The 14,512-nt window shown below is 35.4% G+C and overlaps 1 protein-coding gene and 1 non-coding gene across 3 annotated transcripts in view; one reads left to right on the top strand and one right to left on the bottom strand.

The window, feature by feature from the left end:
* LOC149959101 (protein king tubby 1-like) overlaps window positions 1–1,721 on the bottom strand; it is a 140,796-nt gene extending 139,075 nt beyond the window's left edge. Inside the window, exon 1 of one of the 2 annotated variants that reach the window (XM_090166427.1) lies at window positions 1,543–1,721. In XM_090166427.1, coding sequence (XP_090022553.1) covers window positions 1,543–1,565 — 23 coding nt within the window. In that variant the 5' untranslated portion in view covers window positions 1,566–1,721. The remainder of the gene's footprint in view (window positions 1–1,542) is intronic. The other variant, XM_090166425.1, reaches the window with a different exon arrangement.
* A 4,804-nt stretch (window positions 1,722–6,525) lies between these two features.
* Window positions 6,526–6,690, top strand: LOC149959100 (U1 spliceosomal RNA). Its single transcript, XR_016479498.1, has one exon. It is a non-coding gene; the product is annotated as a U1 spliceosomal RNA (small nuclear RNA).
* Window positions 6,691–14,512: the final 7,822 nt, after the last annotated feature.

Raw genomic sequence — 14,512 nt, 5'->3', positions numbered from 1 at the left:
CTTGTAGCACTGGGTGAAAACTCGGAACTACTCCTTCTGCGTTGAGTTTTCATTTTCTCTCCCCACTGGTTAAAGGGGTTTTCCCCCGAGTTCTTCGGTTTCCCCTTCCATAAAAAAAACTTGTTGAGATCAACGGTAATAGTTAGTGTAGGGAGCAGTTCGCTCGCGTGGCATGAAGGGCTTGCCACCACCCTCCTACGCATTGTAACCCGGCCACCTGTTTAAAGGCATTAAAAGTCGCAAGATGACTTGGGCCTAAGGTGGTGCCTTGGGTATTAGCCTAGCTGATTATTATTATTATTATTATTTATTATTAATATTATTTATGTTCATTTAATATTATGTATCTTTTAGTTACGTATAAAGTAATTTTACTCATCACCACATCGCGTATCCTACGGTACCCACAATTTCTAAAACCTAACAGAGAGTCACTGTCAGTAGGCCTATGTTATACTTTTGAAATTAAAAGTTTTGGTTTGATTATTGTGTAGTTGAACTTAGACAACGGACATACAAAGGCTGACCGTTGAGGATTGCAAAGATCTTAAGAAATAATTTAGCCCAGTGCTCCAAAAGGTCTTAAGACGGGCCTGTTTGTGACGTAATTTAGGGGGCGTGGTTCTTTCCAGTACTACTTATTCTTCGTTACAAAGATGAAGAAACATAATTTATGTTCATTTTCACGATAAATATGTTAACCTTTTTAATATCATAAGGTATTTAGCTAGTTTCAAATTATTATTTAATAAAGGGTCGATAAATTGTACCCTAATAAACCATAAATGAAAATGTCTTCGTCGAATTTATTCCACACTCGACAGCGAGGACTAGTACGAAAAATATCCTACAGTGTCAATTTCTTTACATTTTAAACATTTCATAATTCACGAATTTAATTTATATTTTAATAGATAAAAATTATTTTAATTACTAATACTTTTAATTTAATTTATTTATTTTTTGTAAGTTGTAAGAGATTGCTTAAATTAAAGTGTTTAATTTTAATTTGGAAAAAGTGACAGTTAACTTTATTTAATTTTAAATATTTTTATAATATAAGTCAGATTTAAAACAAACTTTGTGAACTTCTTTTAATTTAATTTAGTTTAATTTTATTTTATTTATTGTGAAAGTTCTTTAAGTTTATTTTAACTGAAAATATTTATTTTTAACGATATTAGTCGTGTGAAAATCAAATTAATTAGTTACACGGAGTTAAATTTAAATATACAAATCAATTTATGTTAATAAATGTTTAATAATGTTATTTAATATCAATGTAAAGAATTATCCGAACCAAAAATACGCTATTTTTTCTAATTTATTCTAATTTAAATTACAAAAATAATAAAAGCTCTCCTACTGATAAAAATTGATAAAATGACATATTTTAACATAAAAATATTCCTTTTAAATATAAATCGTAGCAATAATTAGCATGGCAGTTTTGGTAAATAAAAGGCTAAGCCTTTCCAAGACATTGAATTCTTAGAATATATTTGGAAGTTCGCCGATTTAAGACTACAAGAACTAATTTACCTGTTGTAAGAGCGAGACCACATTGGAACTGCGTGTTTCCTTCACTACCGAAATAAGCAGTTGGGTTCTGTTTATGAAATTAACTCGACGATTACGAGAAACATTTTACAAGAAACTTAGCGCGGAGTTCAGCGGGAATCCCGAACAAATCGCCAGAACGCAATTTCCATTTCGCTAGAACGTGCCTTTATTTTTAGCCTATCTCTGAAGTACCACCAGGGAGATTAAAAAAACAGCCTCCACGGACGTCGCCATAGCAACCGGCCAAACACAGAGTCTCGCGCGCGAAACGTCACTCTTCGGTTGCCACAACAGCGATACAGAGGGCGCTACCCTCAGCATCCGCCGCAGACCGAGTGTTCTGGCGGATAAACCGTTACAATCGGGCTACGCGCGCCGGTTTGAAAACCTTTCTCGTGTTTCGCCGGAGGTGTTTCACCTTGAATTCGAAGCGCCGAGTTCATTCGATTGGAACGATTGCCACACTCTAATCAATACGCGAGCTGCTTCGATTTTTAGCCTATCATTGCTGCGAAACGGACGCGATAAGGTTCAAAATAATATTTAACCACGGTTGAGAAATTTAAGTTGGTCAAACGAGGTATAGGCCTTGCAAACACTTTCGCTGACAGTGATTGTAGCGGCTAATTGTCTAAAATGCCTCCCATATTTCTAAAAGTTATGCCAACCTGTTAAGTATTTAAACAAAACGTTTTATTCAGTTAAATAACGATACTATTTAATTTATAATGTTAAATACTCTATTCATGTCCAAAAATCGAATTAAAGAAAAAAGATTTGCTCTTTAACATTGATTTAAGCGAACAATTTGGTCAACTACGCTTTAAAAGAGCTAAAAGTTTGGTCAATTATGTTTTAAAAGTCTTTCGAATTTTGTGAACTACGCTTTAAAAGGGCTTCAAATTTCGTCAATTATATTTTAAAAGAGCTTCGAATTTCGTCAACTACGCTTTAAAAGGGCTTCGAATTTCGTCAATTATATTTTAAAAGAGCTTCGAATTTCGTCAACTACGCTTTAAAAGGGCTTCAAATTTCGTCAATTATATTTTAAAAGAGCTTCGAATTTCGTCAACTACGCTTTAAAAGGGCTTCGAATTTCGTCAATTATATTTTAAAAGAGCTTCGAATTTCGTCAACTACGCTTTAAAAGGGCTTCAAATTTCGTCAACTACGCTTTAAAAGAGCTTCAAATTTCGTCAACTACGCTTTAAAAGGGCTTCAAATTTCGTCAATTACATTTTAAAAGAGCTTCGAATTTCGTCAACTACGCTCAGAGGTCGGTGACGGTTAATCATTATCCATGATTAAATTGATTTTTTGGGGGGAAAATGTAAACAAAGAAATTTACCGGTTAATATTTCGGAAAATGATTAAAAAACATGTATTATTCGTAAAATTAGAGCTTTTTATCGAAAAAAACGTCGTTTTTCCGATTAATTTTACAAATTTATCAAAAAATTAATCGTATAATATAGAAATATAAATTACTTGATCAAAAAGTTTTACGAATAATTTTGATAGCTTTATCTATTGAATAAAAGTTAACCATCCCCGACCTCTAAGTCTACGCTCTAAAAGAGCTTCGAATTTCATCAATTATATTTTAAAAGAGCTTCGAATTTCGTCAACTACGCTTTATAAGAGCTTCGAATTTCGTCAACTACGCTTTAAAAGGGCTTCGAATTTCGTCAATTATATTTTAAAAGAGCTTCGAATTTCGTCAACTACGCTTTAATAGGGCTTCAAATTTTGTCAATTATATTTTATTAAAAGCTTAAAATTTGGTCAACTACGCTTTAATAGGGCTTCAAATTTTGTCAATTATATTTTATTGAAAGCTTAAAATTTGGTCAACTACGCTTTAAAAGAGCTTCTAATTTTGGGAACTCTTTAAAAAGCTTAAAATTTTATCAACTGACAAAGTCGCTTTAGAAAAGCCTCTAATTTTGGAAACTACGCTTTCACGTAGCTTGGCGAATGAAATCAGGAGTTGTGTAAAAACCAGCCCTTGAAAACGTGTAGAGGAAACTTGTAGGAGAATAAACGTAGCTTTATTCAGTGCAGTCTGCGCTCATAGAAGTTTCCCGCGCGCGTTTTCGAGGGTTGGTTTAAGCTATGTAATATTAAACCAAGGACGAGAGAAATCAAAATACAAACCATGTGATTAGAGCAGAAATAAAACATGAAAAGTGATAAGAGCTGAGCTATCGGTATAAGTGGCCCATTTCGCTTCAATCAAGAAGCCATAATTGATCATTAAAGATAGTATAAAGCTCCATATTTAGATTGGATCAACTAATTTCATATTTCTGACGCCATATTTATCAGAAGGTAGGCGCTAGCTACGTTAAAACTAGTGATCGGCTTAAAAAGTTTTAAAATTTGCAAAAACCTTCAGGGGTTAAATTTAAATTCCTTAAAATTCAACTCAATTTTTTTGTAGGAAAAACATAAATTTAAATTTTGATTATAAATAACCACATTTGCGTAGCTTGTAGAAATAAAAGTAACCTAAAATTATAACAAATTATGTTTCCAGTTTCGACGTCACGTTTCTGTGAGAGCAGGTTTTTTCATTGTTCAACGGTGTAGCTAGGTAACTTAAATGGCACGAACATTAAATTAACAATGAATTAATTAATAATTGTATTATTTTACCTACGAAAAAAAATTAAGAAAATTTTCCATATTTTATCTAAATTATTCGTACACCTGGGAATTTTAGTTAAGCCTTTACTCATACAGAGATAGCCTCAGGTAGGCGCCATTCCACAAAATTAGCAGTGAACGAAGAGAGCGTCTTGAAAGACTCGACGTCACGTTGCGCAAAGGTCTCATCTAAAATATTATTTAAACAAGACGTACGACGGCCAGAATACACACAATCCTCCTAATGTGTTAAGTTTGTTTGAGCTATTCACAGCAACCTGCAACGCCGGTATCACAACCAAAATATATCCACGGTCACACATATATACATATTTACACTTATTTGTTACTTCTAGTCATACTTTGAAAGCATCGAAGATTCGTTCGATCAGTGTCACTCTTATTTTTTACTTCTGATCACACATATTTGTTACTACTAGTCAGCCGTTGAGTGTCACACTTATTTCTTCTGGTTAATAATAATAATAATAATAATAATAATAATAATAATAATCAGCTAGGCTAATACCCAAGGCCCCACCTTAGGCAAAGACTAGTTCGATCAGTTTCATCCTTATTTGTTACTTCTGATCACATATATTACTTCTGGTCATACGCCGAAGACTAGGTCGATCAGTGTCATACATAATTGTTTCTTCTGGTCATACGTTGAAAGCGCGGCGCACTCTGAACGGCCTTGAAAAACGCCAGAGCGAAACCGGTGCGTAGACCTCTATAAACACGCGGATTTACAATGTTGGAAATTGCGGGGCTCCGTATACGCTGCCCAAAAAAACCTTACTTAGAATTAAAATTAAGGAACGTATTTGCAACTCTTGGTTATATGTAAACCACAGCTATTCAAAAATATAACTTTCATGAAAATCGGACTTAAATTAAGGAACGTTATGTCGACTTTCAGGCGGAAATATAAAACCACGAACATTGGGGTCCCGTAAATATCCCCGAAAACTATACTCGAATTTAATATTTACTGATTTAACCGAAGTTGTAGTTCAGATGAATCCTAACCTATCCAATAATATTTTTTTTAACGTTATCGGACTTAAAGGGAATATAACCTCAGGTATTTGGTGTGGAACACCAACGTTTGCAAATCTGTCCGCTCTTGCCTTTGGCTTTAAAAATGTTTGGCGCCACTGTACAGGGTAATTTGAAAAATTTAAGGGATCTTCCATAAAGATTGCTTTGTAGGTTATATTCCCTTTAATTTTTAACAAAATATCAACCACACAAAGCCAAACTACCGAAAACGATAAATTGGGCAAATGCCCAAATTCTTGGGCTTCGATTTCAAAACTTTATGAAAGGCTATCAATGGCGATGCATGTACATTCGAACGAGATATCATAGACTCTTTTAGCCCTAACCGTTGAAGAGGTATGAGCGACACGGCGGCATCGGCATCGGCATCGGCTACACTGTACGTGAGACTAATACACAAGGGAATAAGCCATTATTTATTCTTCATCAATTTGAAGATTTGAATTATTTCATAGATAAAGTTCATTATTTATCTATTCACTAAGAAGGGTGTTTGTTGTAGCGTCATTTTATTTCCTTTGGCCATTGGCTAGTGAAACGAGGAATTCGAACTCTTTAAAATGTTTTGAGCAAACAATTTTTTTTTCGGTTGGTATAAGTAGTCTCACCGTCTTATTTTTTTCAGCCACAATGGTTGTATTGGCACTGGAACTCTGTGGTATGACACCTTAAAAGAGTAAAAACCATTAAATGTTATTCCATTTGCCATAATTTTATTCTATGATTAATTACTTACATTTTTATCTTCTTTAAAATTAAGAACAGCACAAAATATTTCCATTTTAATGATTTTATATGATGCTGAATGCCAAGGCTTAAGGTTAGGAATTTAATGCTAACGCACTTTACAGTCTAAAACCAATTTGATTTATGATATAGATGTTGTTAAACATCAGTAACGCTTTTTAATAACCCAATAAATGTCTACCTTCAATGAAAAGCTGAAAAATTAATAATGTAATTCTATTATGTTGCAAAACTACACACAACAAACCGCAACGAAAAAGCAGGAAAGTTTATCTGCTAGAATATTTTTGAAGGTTGCCAATTCCCAACCAGTATGTAATATTTAAATACGGTTTTAGAATTTTTAACAAAATCTTGTGTAAACACTAATTATTGAAATAAAATTATTCACGGGTAGTGGATGTTGATGTAATATTGAAAATATTGAGGTATTAAAACGTCTCATAGAGCATCCCAGTTTGAGCTTTCCAATATAAGGTTTTCGAAAAAAACAAATTTAGCATACTTACCTGGCGTCGCTTCTGCCTCGATCTGGAAGGAGGCGTGCTTGGATGAGACTGTATCATTGCACTCTGGGTGCGGTTGACTCTTACCACTGTTGCAAATTGTTAACAGCTGGGGCGCACAATTTATGGTAGCGGGGTCCTGCGTTCGCGCTAAACCCCAATTTGAAAAAGTAGAAAATCAAACAATCTCATCTTGGTAAAGCAATGCGCTGTTTTATATTTCCCCGGCATGCTAGTCTTAATATCGATTTAAATATCCTCAAATCTCCAGATTCGATACGAGTAACCAGACTTGTAAATAGCGGCAATCCACGCGTCAAAAACCCCTGAAAAAATGTTTTTAGAAGGGGGTAAAGAGTCCACGAGACTCCCTCAAATTATTTCGTTAGCTGTGTAAAAAGAGGGAAAATTTCGATAATTTAATAAAAAGTAGAATTATTTCTCTATTTGAGACATCTATATAGTGTATACTGACCGTCGCTATGGCAGCTCTCCGAATATTAGTCGGACTGACCACGGAGCTAGAGCTCCGCTATCTACTTATCTGTGAGGCCTATGGAAATTGACAATGACCAACGAAAAATTTTGAAAACTTGGGATTGTGTGTAAAAACGATTTCTTCTCCGTTGAGTCTTATAGTCAGGTCGCAAATTGTAAGATTTTGACTAAATCGTGCGTTTTGTGATAAAAGCATGAAAATTGTATACATAAATTTTTTTATATGCTAAATCGATTTAAGACTGGAGGCCATCCGTAACTATTACGTAACGGCCGTAAAAAGCGATTAAAACGCGCCGTAAAGTGCAATCGTCCTAGTCTAACGACCCCCGGCAAAAGCGCCTGTCCACGTGACTCGTTCGTATGAGAAGGAGAGGGGTTTGTTTAAGGGGGCAACCGTAAAAGAAATTTCTTGCATTTCCTCTACTTGGTCGGTTTTTAGTATAAAACACATCATAATGCCCCACTCCAGCGTCCACAAGCCCGGACAGGTGACAAAATCCAACATGGGTAGTAGAACCCTACTACTGATGGTCTCACCTTAGACGCAAACCACTCAACCCAACAGAAGGTGCAACAATGGGACGACCAACCCTTCACTTCGCACACAGCAGTGGGAATAAGAGCGGATGCTCTAGCAACTCCAGCCGACACCCTACCTACATAAGGAACGACAGGCACACAGCGGTCCGCATAACCCGCAACAGCTGACACCGGAGATCCCGGTTGACTCCAAAAGACCGGGAAACGGGACCCGAGCGCCTCATACGGAGACCCGCCACCCCACAGCAGGCTACCCAATCCTCCGAGGGAGCCAGTTTGCCTGGACCCTCTCCGTTAGCCTGTACCGATGCTCAGTATCTAGCCAAAACCTGACCCAAGTCGGAGGTGGAGATAGGACCATTTGATAAGAGCTAACATCTCCCAGTGCACCACCGCCCTTATGGGTTACAAGATCCAGACCCCAATTCCCCGGTTAAGCCACCAGTTATTGCACACTCTAACCCATTATTACTGAACGCAGCCCAGAACTTTAGAACGAATAGGCGATAGCATAAATGGTTTGGTCTTGGCTAACGTGTTCAAATGTTCCCGTAAATTCGTCATAGCACTGTCAATTTCTATAACGCGCTTCCGCGATCGCAGTTGGCCGTGTTCAAAACATATTAGAGGCTGCTTCACTAAGCCTTGGTTAAAAACGTGTTCTAGTCTTTTATTTTTTTACAGTTTTATAGTCATAAAATTTTAAGTATAACTTTCTTTAAAATAATGTATTTAATGAAGCTGGAAGTTGCTGTTCAACGGTAAATTTTAAAGCAATTTTATAACCACGTGACTATTTTTAAAGGTTTCTACCGTTGAATTGGGAATAGTACGACTAGAATTGCATAGACGCGTTCGGGAGTCGTGGTTTCGCGAAACAAATTTCGAGTCGGTGCACTCAGCCGTCAACTCAATCATTATACGGTGGTGCCATCTATCACTTTCAAAGTACAAATGGGAAACAAAATTGTATAGGATATAGTTCCCACCGCTAAGAGCGGATGGCGCCACCGACAAATGATAGAGTTCAAAATTTTTAAAAATTAGTTTCGTGGAAGGCAGATTGAAACTGTAATTCTAGCGGTACTATTCCCAATTCAATGGTTTCTACCGGTTGATGTTTCCCGGAAGTAATTGTACCCAGTTTACCTTGCAATTTATGATATAGCCTATTGATAGCGCAGCCAAGCAAACTTGACAACAACGACTGCAAAGCTTATCCTCGTCCAAAAAGTCAGGCCCTAAATCTTTTCAAGATAAAAAAGTAAACTGGATTTTCGCAGCTAGGGGTCCTAGTCTATCACTGAATTTGCTTGGATCGAAATTTCACATTCACGTGAGGTCTAAAATTATCCTCGTTCTTCTCATATTGGTAAACATAATGATAATGAAAAAGTTAAGTGTCAGCGTTTGGACTTTGCTTTTTCGTAAAGTTGGGCTGTAGCACTATCGCAGGACCCCGCTGCCAGAAACTAAGTGCCACAGCTGTTAACAATTTGCAACAGTGGTAAGAGTCAACCGCACCCACAGTGCAATGGTGCAGTCTTGGATTTAAAAAAAATGGCTTTTAAACTGAATCAAAATTGGACAAAACAGGCAATATTGTAGGATCGAAATTATTTAATTCTTTGGAAAATAGTCTAAAGCAATAATACATTATAATACGTTCAAAAAGAAATTAACATCAAAATTGATTATTTTGGTGTAACTAATTCTTATACCCTTTGAACTTTTAATTTGTTGTGAACTAATAATTCGTAATTTTAATAATTAATGAAAATGCATTTATTAGCTACCCCAGCTGCTCACGAGCAATTTTGCTCATGTAATAACAAGGGCGAAATACTAAACATTGTTGTTAACAGGGTTTTTTCTTAATCAGTGTATCTATAAATCCATTGAGATCGTATCTAGAAAATGTTAATTTATTTGCCAATTATATTAAATTCATTCTTATGCCTATAATTATTTTTAATATATCCGAGTTAGAATCTCGGCCGATCCATTTCGATCTTAGCTAGAAAATTATAATTTCTTTTTCGATTATATTACATGCGTTCCGGAAATAATTACAAACTTTCGAAGCATCGATGGCTCAATCGTAAAACAGTTGCCTACCATGCAATATAGCCCGGTTGGATTCCCGTCCGACACGAATGTATTCTTTACCACCCAAGATTAACTTTACCTTTCCCTTACATTCAATCGGTTCATATTCCTGAATTTCTCTACTGAGTAGTAAGCTCCGGTGGTTCAATGGTTGAACACGCTCGTGCCACGCAGGTGACCCGGGTTTGAATCCCAACCCTGGCAATAAAACGTATACCGTAAACAATTGGTGGAAGCCCTGTCATTTAGGTGTTGAGACGTTTTTCGTAACCACCAGCACTCGTTCCGTCTTTAACAGTAAAGTCTATCACCAGATCAACACAACCACACGAGCAAGATATACACGAATACACACAAGGCAACCGCAATACCTGTTCTCTTATTTCAGTTCACGTAATTGAAGGGGTATTAAAGGATGCCTTTTCTACGTCTCAATGATAACACTTTGCACCGTGATGGCAACTGCGAACACTGTCACACAGACAGACACGGCGAAGGCAATACCTCTCTGTGAACAATTTCACTCGGAGAGGCAATACTTGTAAATATAAACCAAAACAAAATATTAGTTGAATCCACCACCAGAAGAAATAACCTCATAGACCACTTCTGTTTATTTGGTTCAGATATAATTTACAACGCAATAAACAGTTCATGGATCACCTGCGTTACTCGCAGACTTGTAAATAGTATATATTTTTAAGATAGTCCGCTGGACCCGGACCCCTCCGCCGATCTATTTTTTCGAAGAGTCCAAGACTCTTCCCCCTTTTTTCGCCCCCTCGTTTAAATTTATATGTTCTTTAATCTCTCTTTATTCCTTCATTTTACATTTGAAAATAAATGTCACCAGATTAAGCCTATAAATTTTTTTATTGTAATTATAAAAGAGACATCAGAAATGGAACTGCAGCATTATTTCATTATATATTACCAAGAATGTATTTATTTATACCTAGAGAATGTCTATGTCGAGACGGTTTTTAGCCTTTCTCTCAATTCACCCGTTGGTCCCCCCAGTACGCTCCTCCGCTTAAAATAAAACGAATAGTCCCGGTATTTCATTGGCTGCTTAAAATTTACGTCACCTAACGCGATGGAAATCAAACGTCGGTGACGTTTTGTCTTTCCCCCCGCGCGAAACGGGGAATGGCGTTCAACGTGCCCGGCGATTGTCGCAACATAATCATTCTTCCTAAATATAAATAAATACATTCTTGATATTACCAACAACAAAGTTTACATATTTTCATAAATAATTGTGATCGGTTAAATGAAAATGCTCATAAATATTATCACAATTAATTGAACCATATGTAACATAATTACTCATAAGTATGCCACTAGCTCTATTTCTTCACTAACGGTTTGTTTCACAGATATTGCGTCATCCGCACCCTACGTAATATTGGACGTCATATTTGACGTCATCGAATCTCAAATGCCGATTATGCCGTCGTATAATTAGCTCTACGTCTGATAAACTGAGGCCATTATTTTAGTAAACAAACCGGTTTGAACAACCAAGGCTTAGGAGCTAAAATGAACTACAATATAGTGTCAACTTCTGTTAATGTAATTAATTTGCAAATTAATGAAGTTCTCGGAGACTCACGTTGTAAAATAAATTTGCATTGTCAAATAAAAAAAGCAGGTTTATTGGAAAAAATAGTTGAAATTCAGGTTGAGCTTTTCTGGCGCATAAGGTTGGAGTCTTTGCAGATTCTTTTGAGCCTAGGCCTAACACTTCTAGGCTTGATATGGGTTTTAATAACGCTGGTGGAATATACCACTTCGACGACTTGTTCCATTTTCGGAAAGCGATCACTTATTAGCGCTTATTAGTCATTTTTCCAACCTTTTATTTTTCTAAATTACTCAAATTTTAACTTCATCCGCACAAACCAAGGAGTTTATAAATTTCAATAAAGCTACATTGGGCTGATTAAAATTCCGACGCAAAAAATTCCTTCTCAATTTAAAGGTTTTCCATTGGCTTAAATAAATATGTTACTAGCCAATAGTGTGACTCCCAAAATTACTAGGATGAATAAAAAGGTAAAAATCTAACGTAGTCCACCTTTTAACTGGTTTGTGGTGAAACAAGCCGTTAGTGAAGATTTTTGAATGGAATAAAGGTACAGTGGCATACTTATGAGTAATTATGTTACATATGATTGAACCAATAAAGTCATCATTTGAAACACATCAGGCTTAATTTTTTTTCTAACTTTATTAAATTTAATAAAACTAAATTTTTATATTCAATGGCACTGTTACAATTACTGGGCCTAATGGAATACAGAGTAACAAACTAACAGAGCAAGACTAACGAAATATGAAAATTATTCCCCACACGACACGGGCCACACCTGTTTAAGTTAAAAGAGGTTTTTCCCTGGTGGCCCAAGTTTTCCATTTCCATAGGCCTCACAGATAAGTAGATAGCGGAGCTCTAGCTCCGTGGTGAGTCCGACTAATATTCGGAGAGCTGCCATAGCGACGGTCAGTATACACCATAGACTAAATATGCTTATAGACTGGAGGCTGGGATCGGGTGAAATGTTAACGGCTTGGCTTGAGACCCTCTACCGGGTGGTCTTGAAACCTCAGGCCATGTAATTCGTGTCGTCTGCTTAAATTGTTGTTTCCACAGCTCCACGCTGGTACCACGTGTGCTATGCTTTTGAAAATAAAATTCTGGATAGAAGACACAGTTATGACTGAATAAAATGATTTTATAAATTAATTTTATTGTTACATTTCTTATATTTTATTTTCCATAGTTTTATGGATATCTTCTGTTTTGTGAAGCCTTGTTTATAATGAAATTTAAAATTGGAACCAGAAAAAGGTATAAAAATGAAAATATTAGAAAGTATTGTTATAATATTTTGTCTTTGCTTAAATTTAAATTTTATAGTTTTTTGGATATCATGGCTTCTCAATTGAAATCTCTGGGCCACAATTGCTTAAAAATATTTATAATCTTTTTATTTTTGTATTTCATTGGTGGCTAATTTCTAATACATTTTTCTTTTTGATAGTTTAACGGATATGGTGACTTCCTAATTCTATTTTGAAATGTCTCAAGTTAGAGTTATTTTAAAGAACTAAAAAAACTCAAATTTTCAACTTTTGAAATTTTAAATTGGATTCCAAAAAGGTATAAATACTTCAGATGTTTTTAAAATATTTTGTCTTTGCTTAAATTTAAATTTTATAGTTTTTTGGATATCATGGCTTCTCAATTGAAATCTCTGGGCCACAATTGCTTAAAAATATTTATAATCTTTTTGTTTTTGTATTTCATTGGTGGCTTATTTCTTATACATTTTTCTTTTTGATAGTTTAACGGATATGGTGACTTCCTAATTCCATTTATTTTATTAAAGATAATTGGAATGGAGAAAAAGCTAGATCGCACAACTGGAACCAAGTATTGTGCTAAAGCAACCTGCAAGAATGCACAAAGAAAAGAGTGTGACCTTTCCTTTTTCAGATTTCCCAAAGATCCTGATAGGTACGTATTAGAAAAGCAGTGAAAGCACCTGTTACTGTAATTTTTTCTGTAATTATTACAAATATTTCCATTATATTGACAGGTGTGGTCAATGGATTAATTACTCTCAGAGAGAAGATTTGAAAACCAAAAATCCCACATATTGCTACAATAATCTACGACTATGCTCCTCCCACTTTAAATCTCCAGAATTCATGAATAAGGAAAAGAAAAAGTTGATTTGGAGTGCTGTTCCTTCATCACCAACAGTAATGAAAGAAATTCAACAAAATATAGTGAATATTGAAGACGCACAAAATGAACAAACACTTGTAGTGCACAACACTGTAGTGACTCCAACTCCTAAAAAAAGAAAACATTTTAGCTTGGAAAACGGAACGTCACGAAAGAAGCTTAAGTTTGACGAAGAAACTTCAAAAGCTAATACAAAATTAGAAATTAATTTCATGGTGAATGAATATTTATTAGCCCATGGCTATGAAGAAACATCTAAAACTTTTTTTTTTGGAAGCAAATCTTGCAGAATTAAACTCTTTGGGTGAAAAGCCCCCAGACTTAGTGAAACTTTTCGAAACGAGTAGTGATAATGCAGATAACCTAATTTGCAGAGCAGAATCCCCCGTCAACAATGAAACTGGAAAAGTAAAAAATTTGGCAATCAGCGTAAGGAGAACTCCATTTGCAGAAACACCACGAAGGAAAATATTGAAAAAGAAGTTAAGGGTCAAATCTTCTATAATTAGCCGGTATAAAAAACGAATAAATGAGTTGAAAACCCTAAAACCAAGAACACCTCAAGATAAAATATCAAAAATAGTGCAAATTGCAAGAGATTTTCTTAATGATGACCAAGTTTCTTTTTTTGAAACTCAGTTACGGCTATCAACAACAAATTCCACTGGCAGAAGATGGATTCAAGATAAAGACAAAGAAATAGCTTTGTCAATTTATCATCAAAGTCCCAAAGCGTATCGTTTAATAAGAAAATTATTTTATCTACCAGATCCACGCACGTTAAGAAACTGGATGTCTGCCATTAAGCTTCAACCTGGAATAAATGATATATTGTTTGAAAGTTTGAAGAAAATACTGGAAAATGTTGATGAACGAGATAAAAATTGCATTGTAACTTTTGACGAAATGTCACTTTTACAAGCTATTTCTTATAATCAGACAGATGATGAAATTGAGGGCTTTGTCACGTCAGGAACAAAGGTGGAAAAAGTAATTGCGAATGAAGCACTTGTCATTATGGTTCATGGTTTATTTAAACAGTGGAAGCAGCCAGTTTCCTACGCTTTTTCAAGAG

The sequence above is a fragment of the Leiobunum rupestre genome, chromosome 2 (assembly GCF_980474605.1).
Source record: "Leiobunum rupestre chromosome 2, qqLeiRupe1.1.hap1, whole genome shotgun sequence".
Lineage (NCBI taxonomy): Eukaryota > Metazoa > Arthropoda > Arachnida > Opiliones > Sclerosomatidae > Leiobunum > Leiobunum rupestre.
Note: the sequence above shows the minus strand (reverse complement) of the source record. Positions and strands in the feature narration are given on the sequence as shown.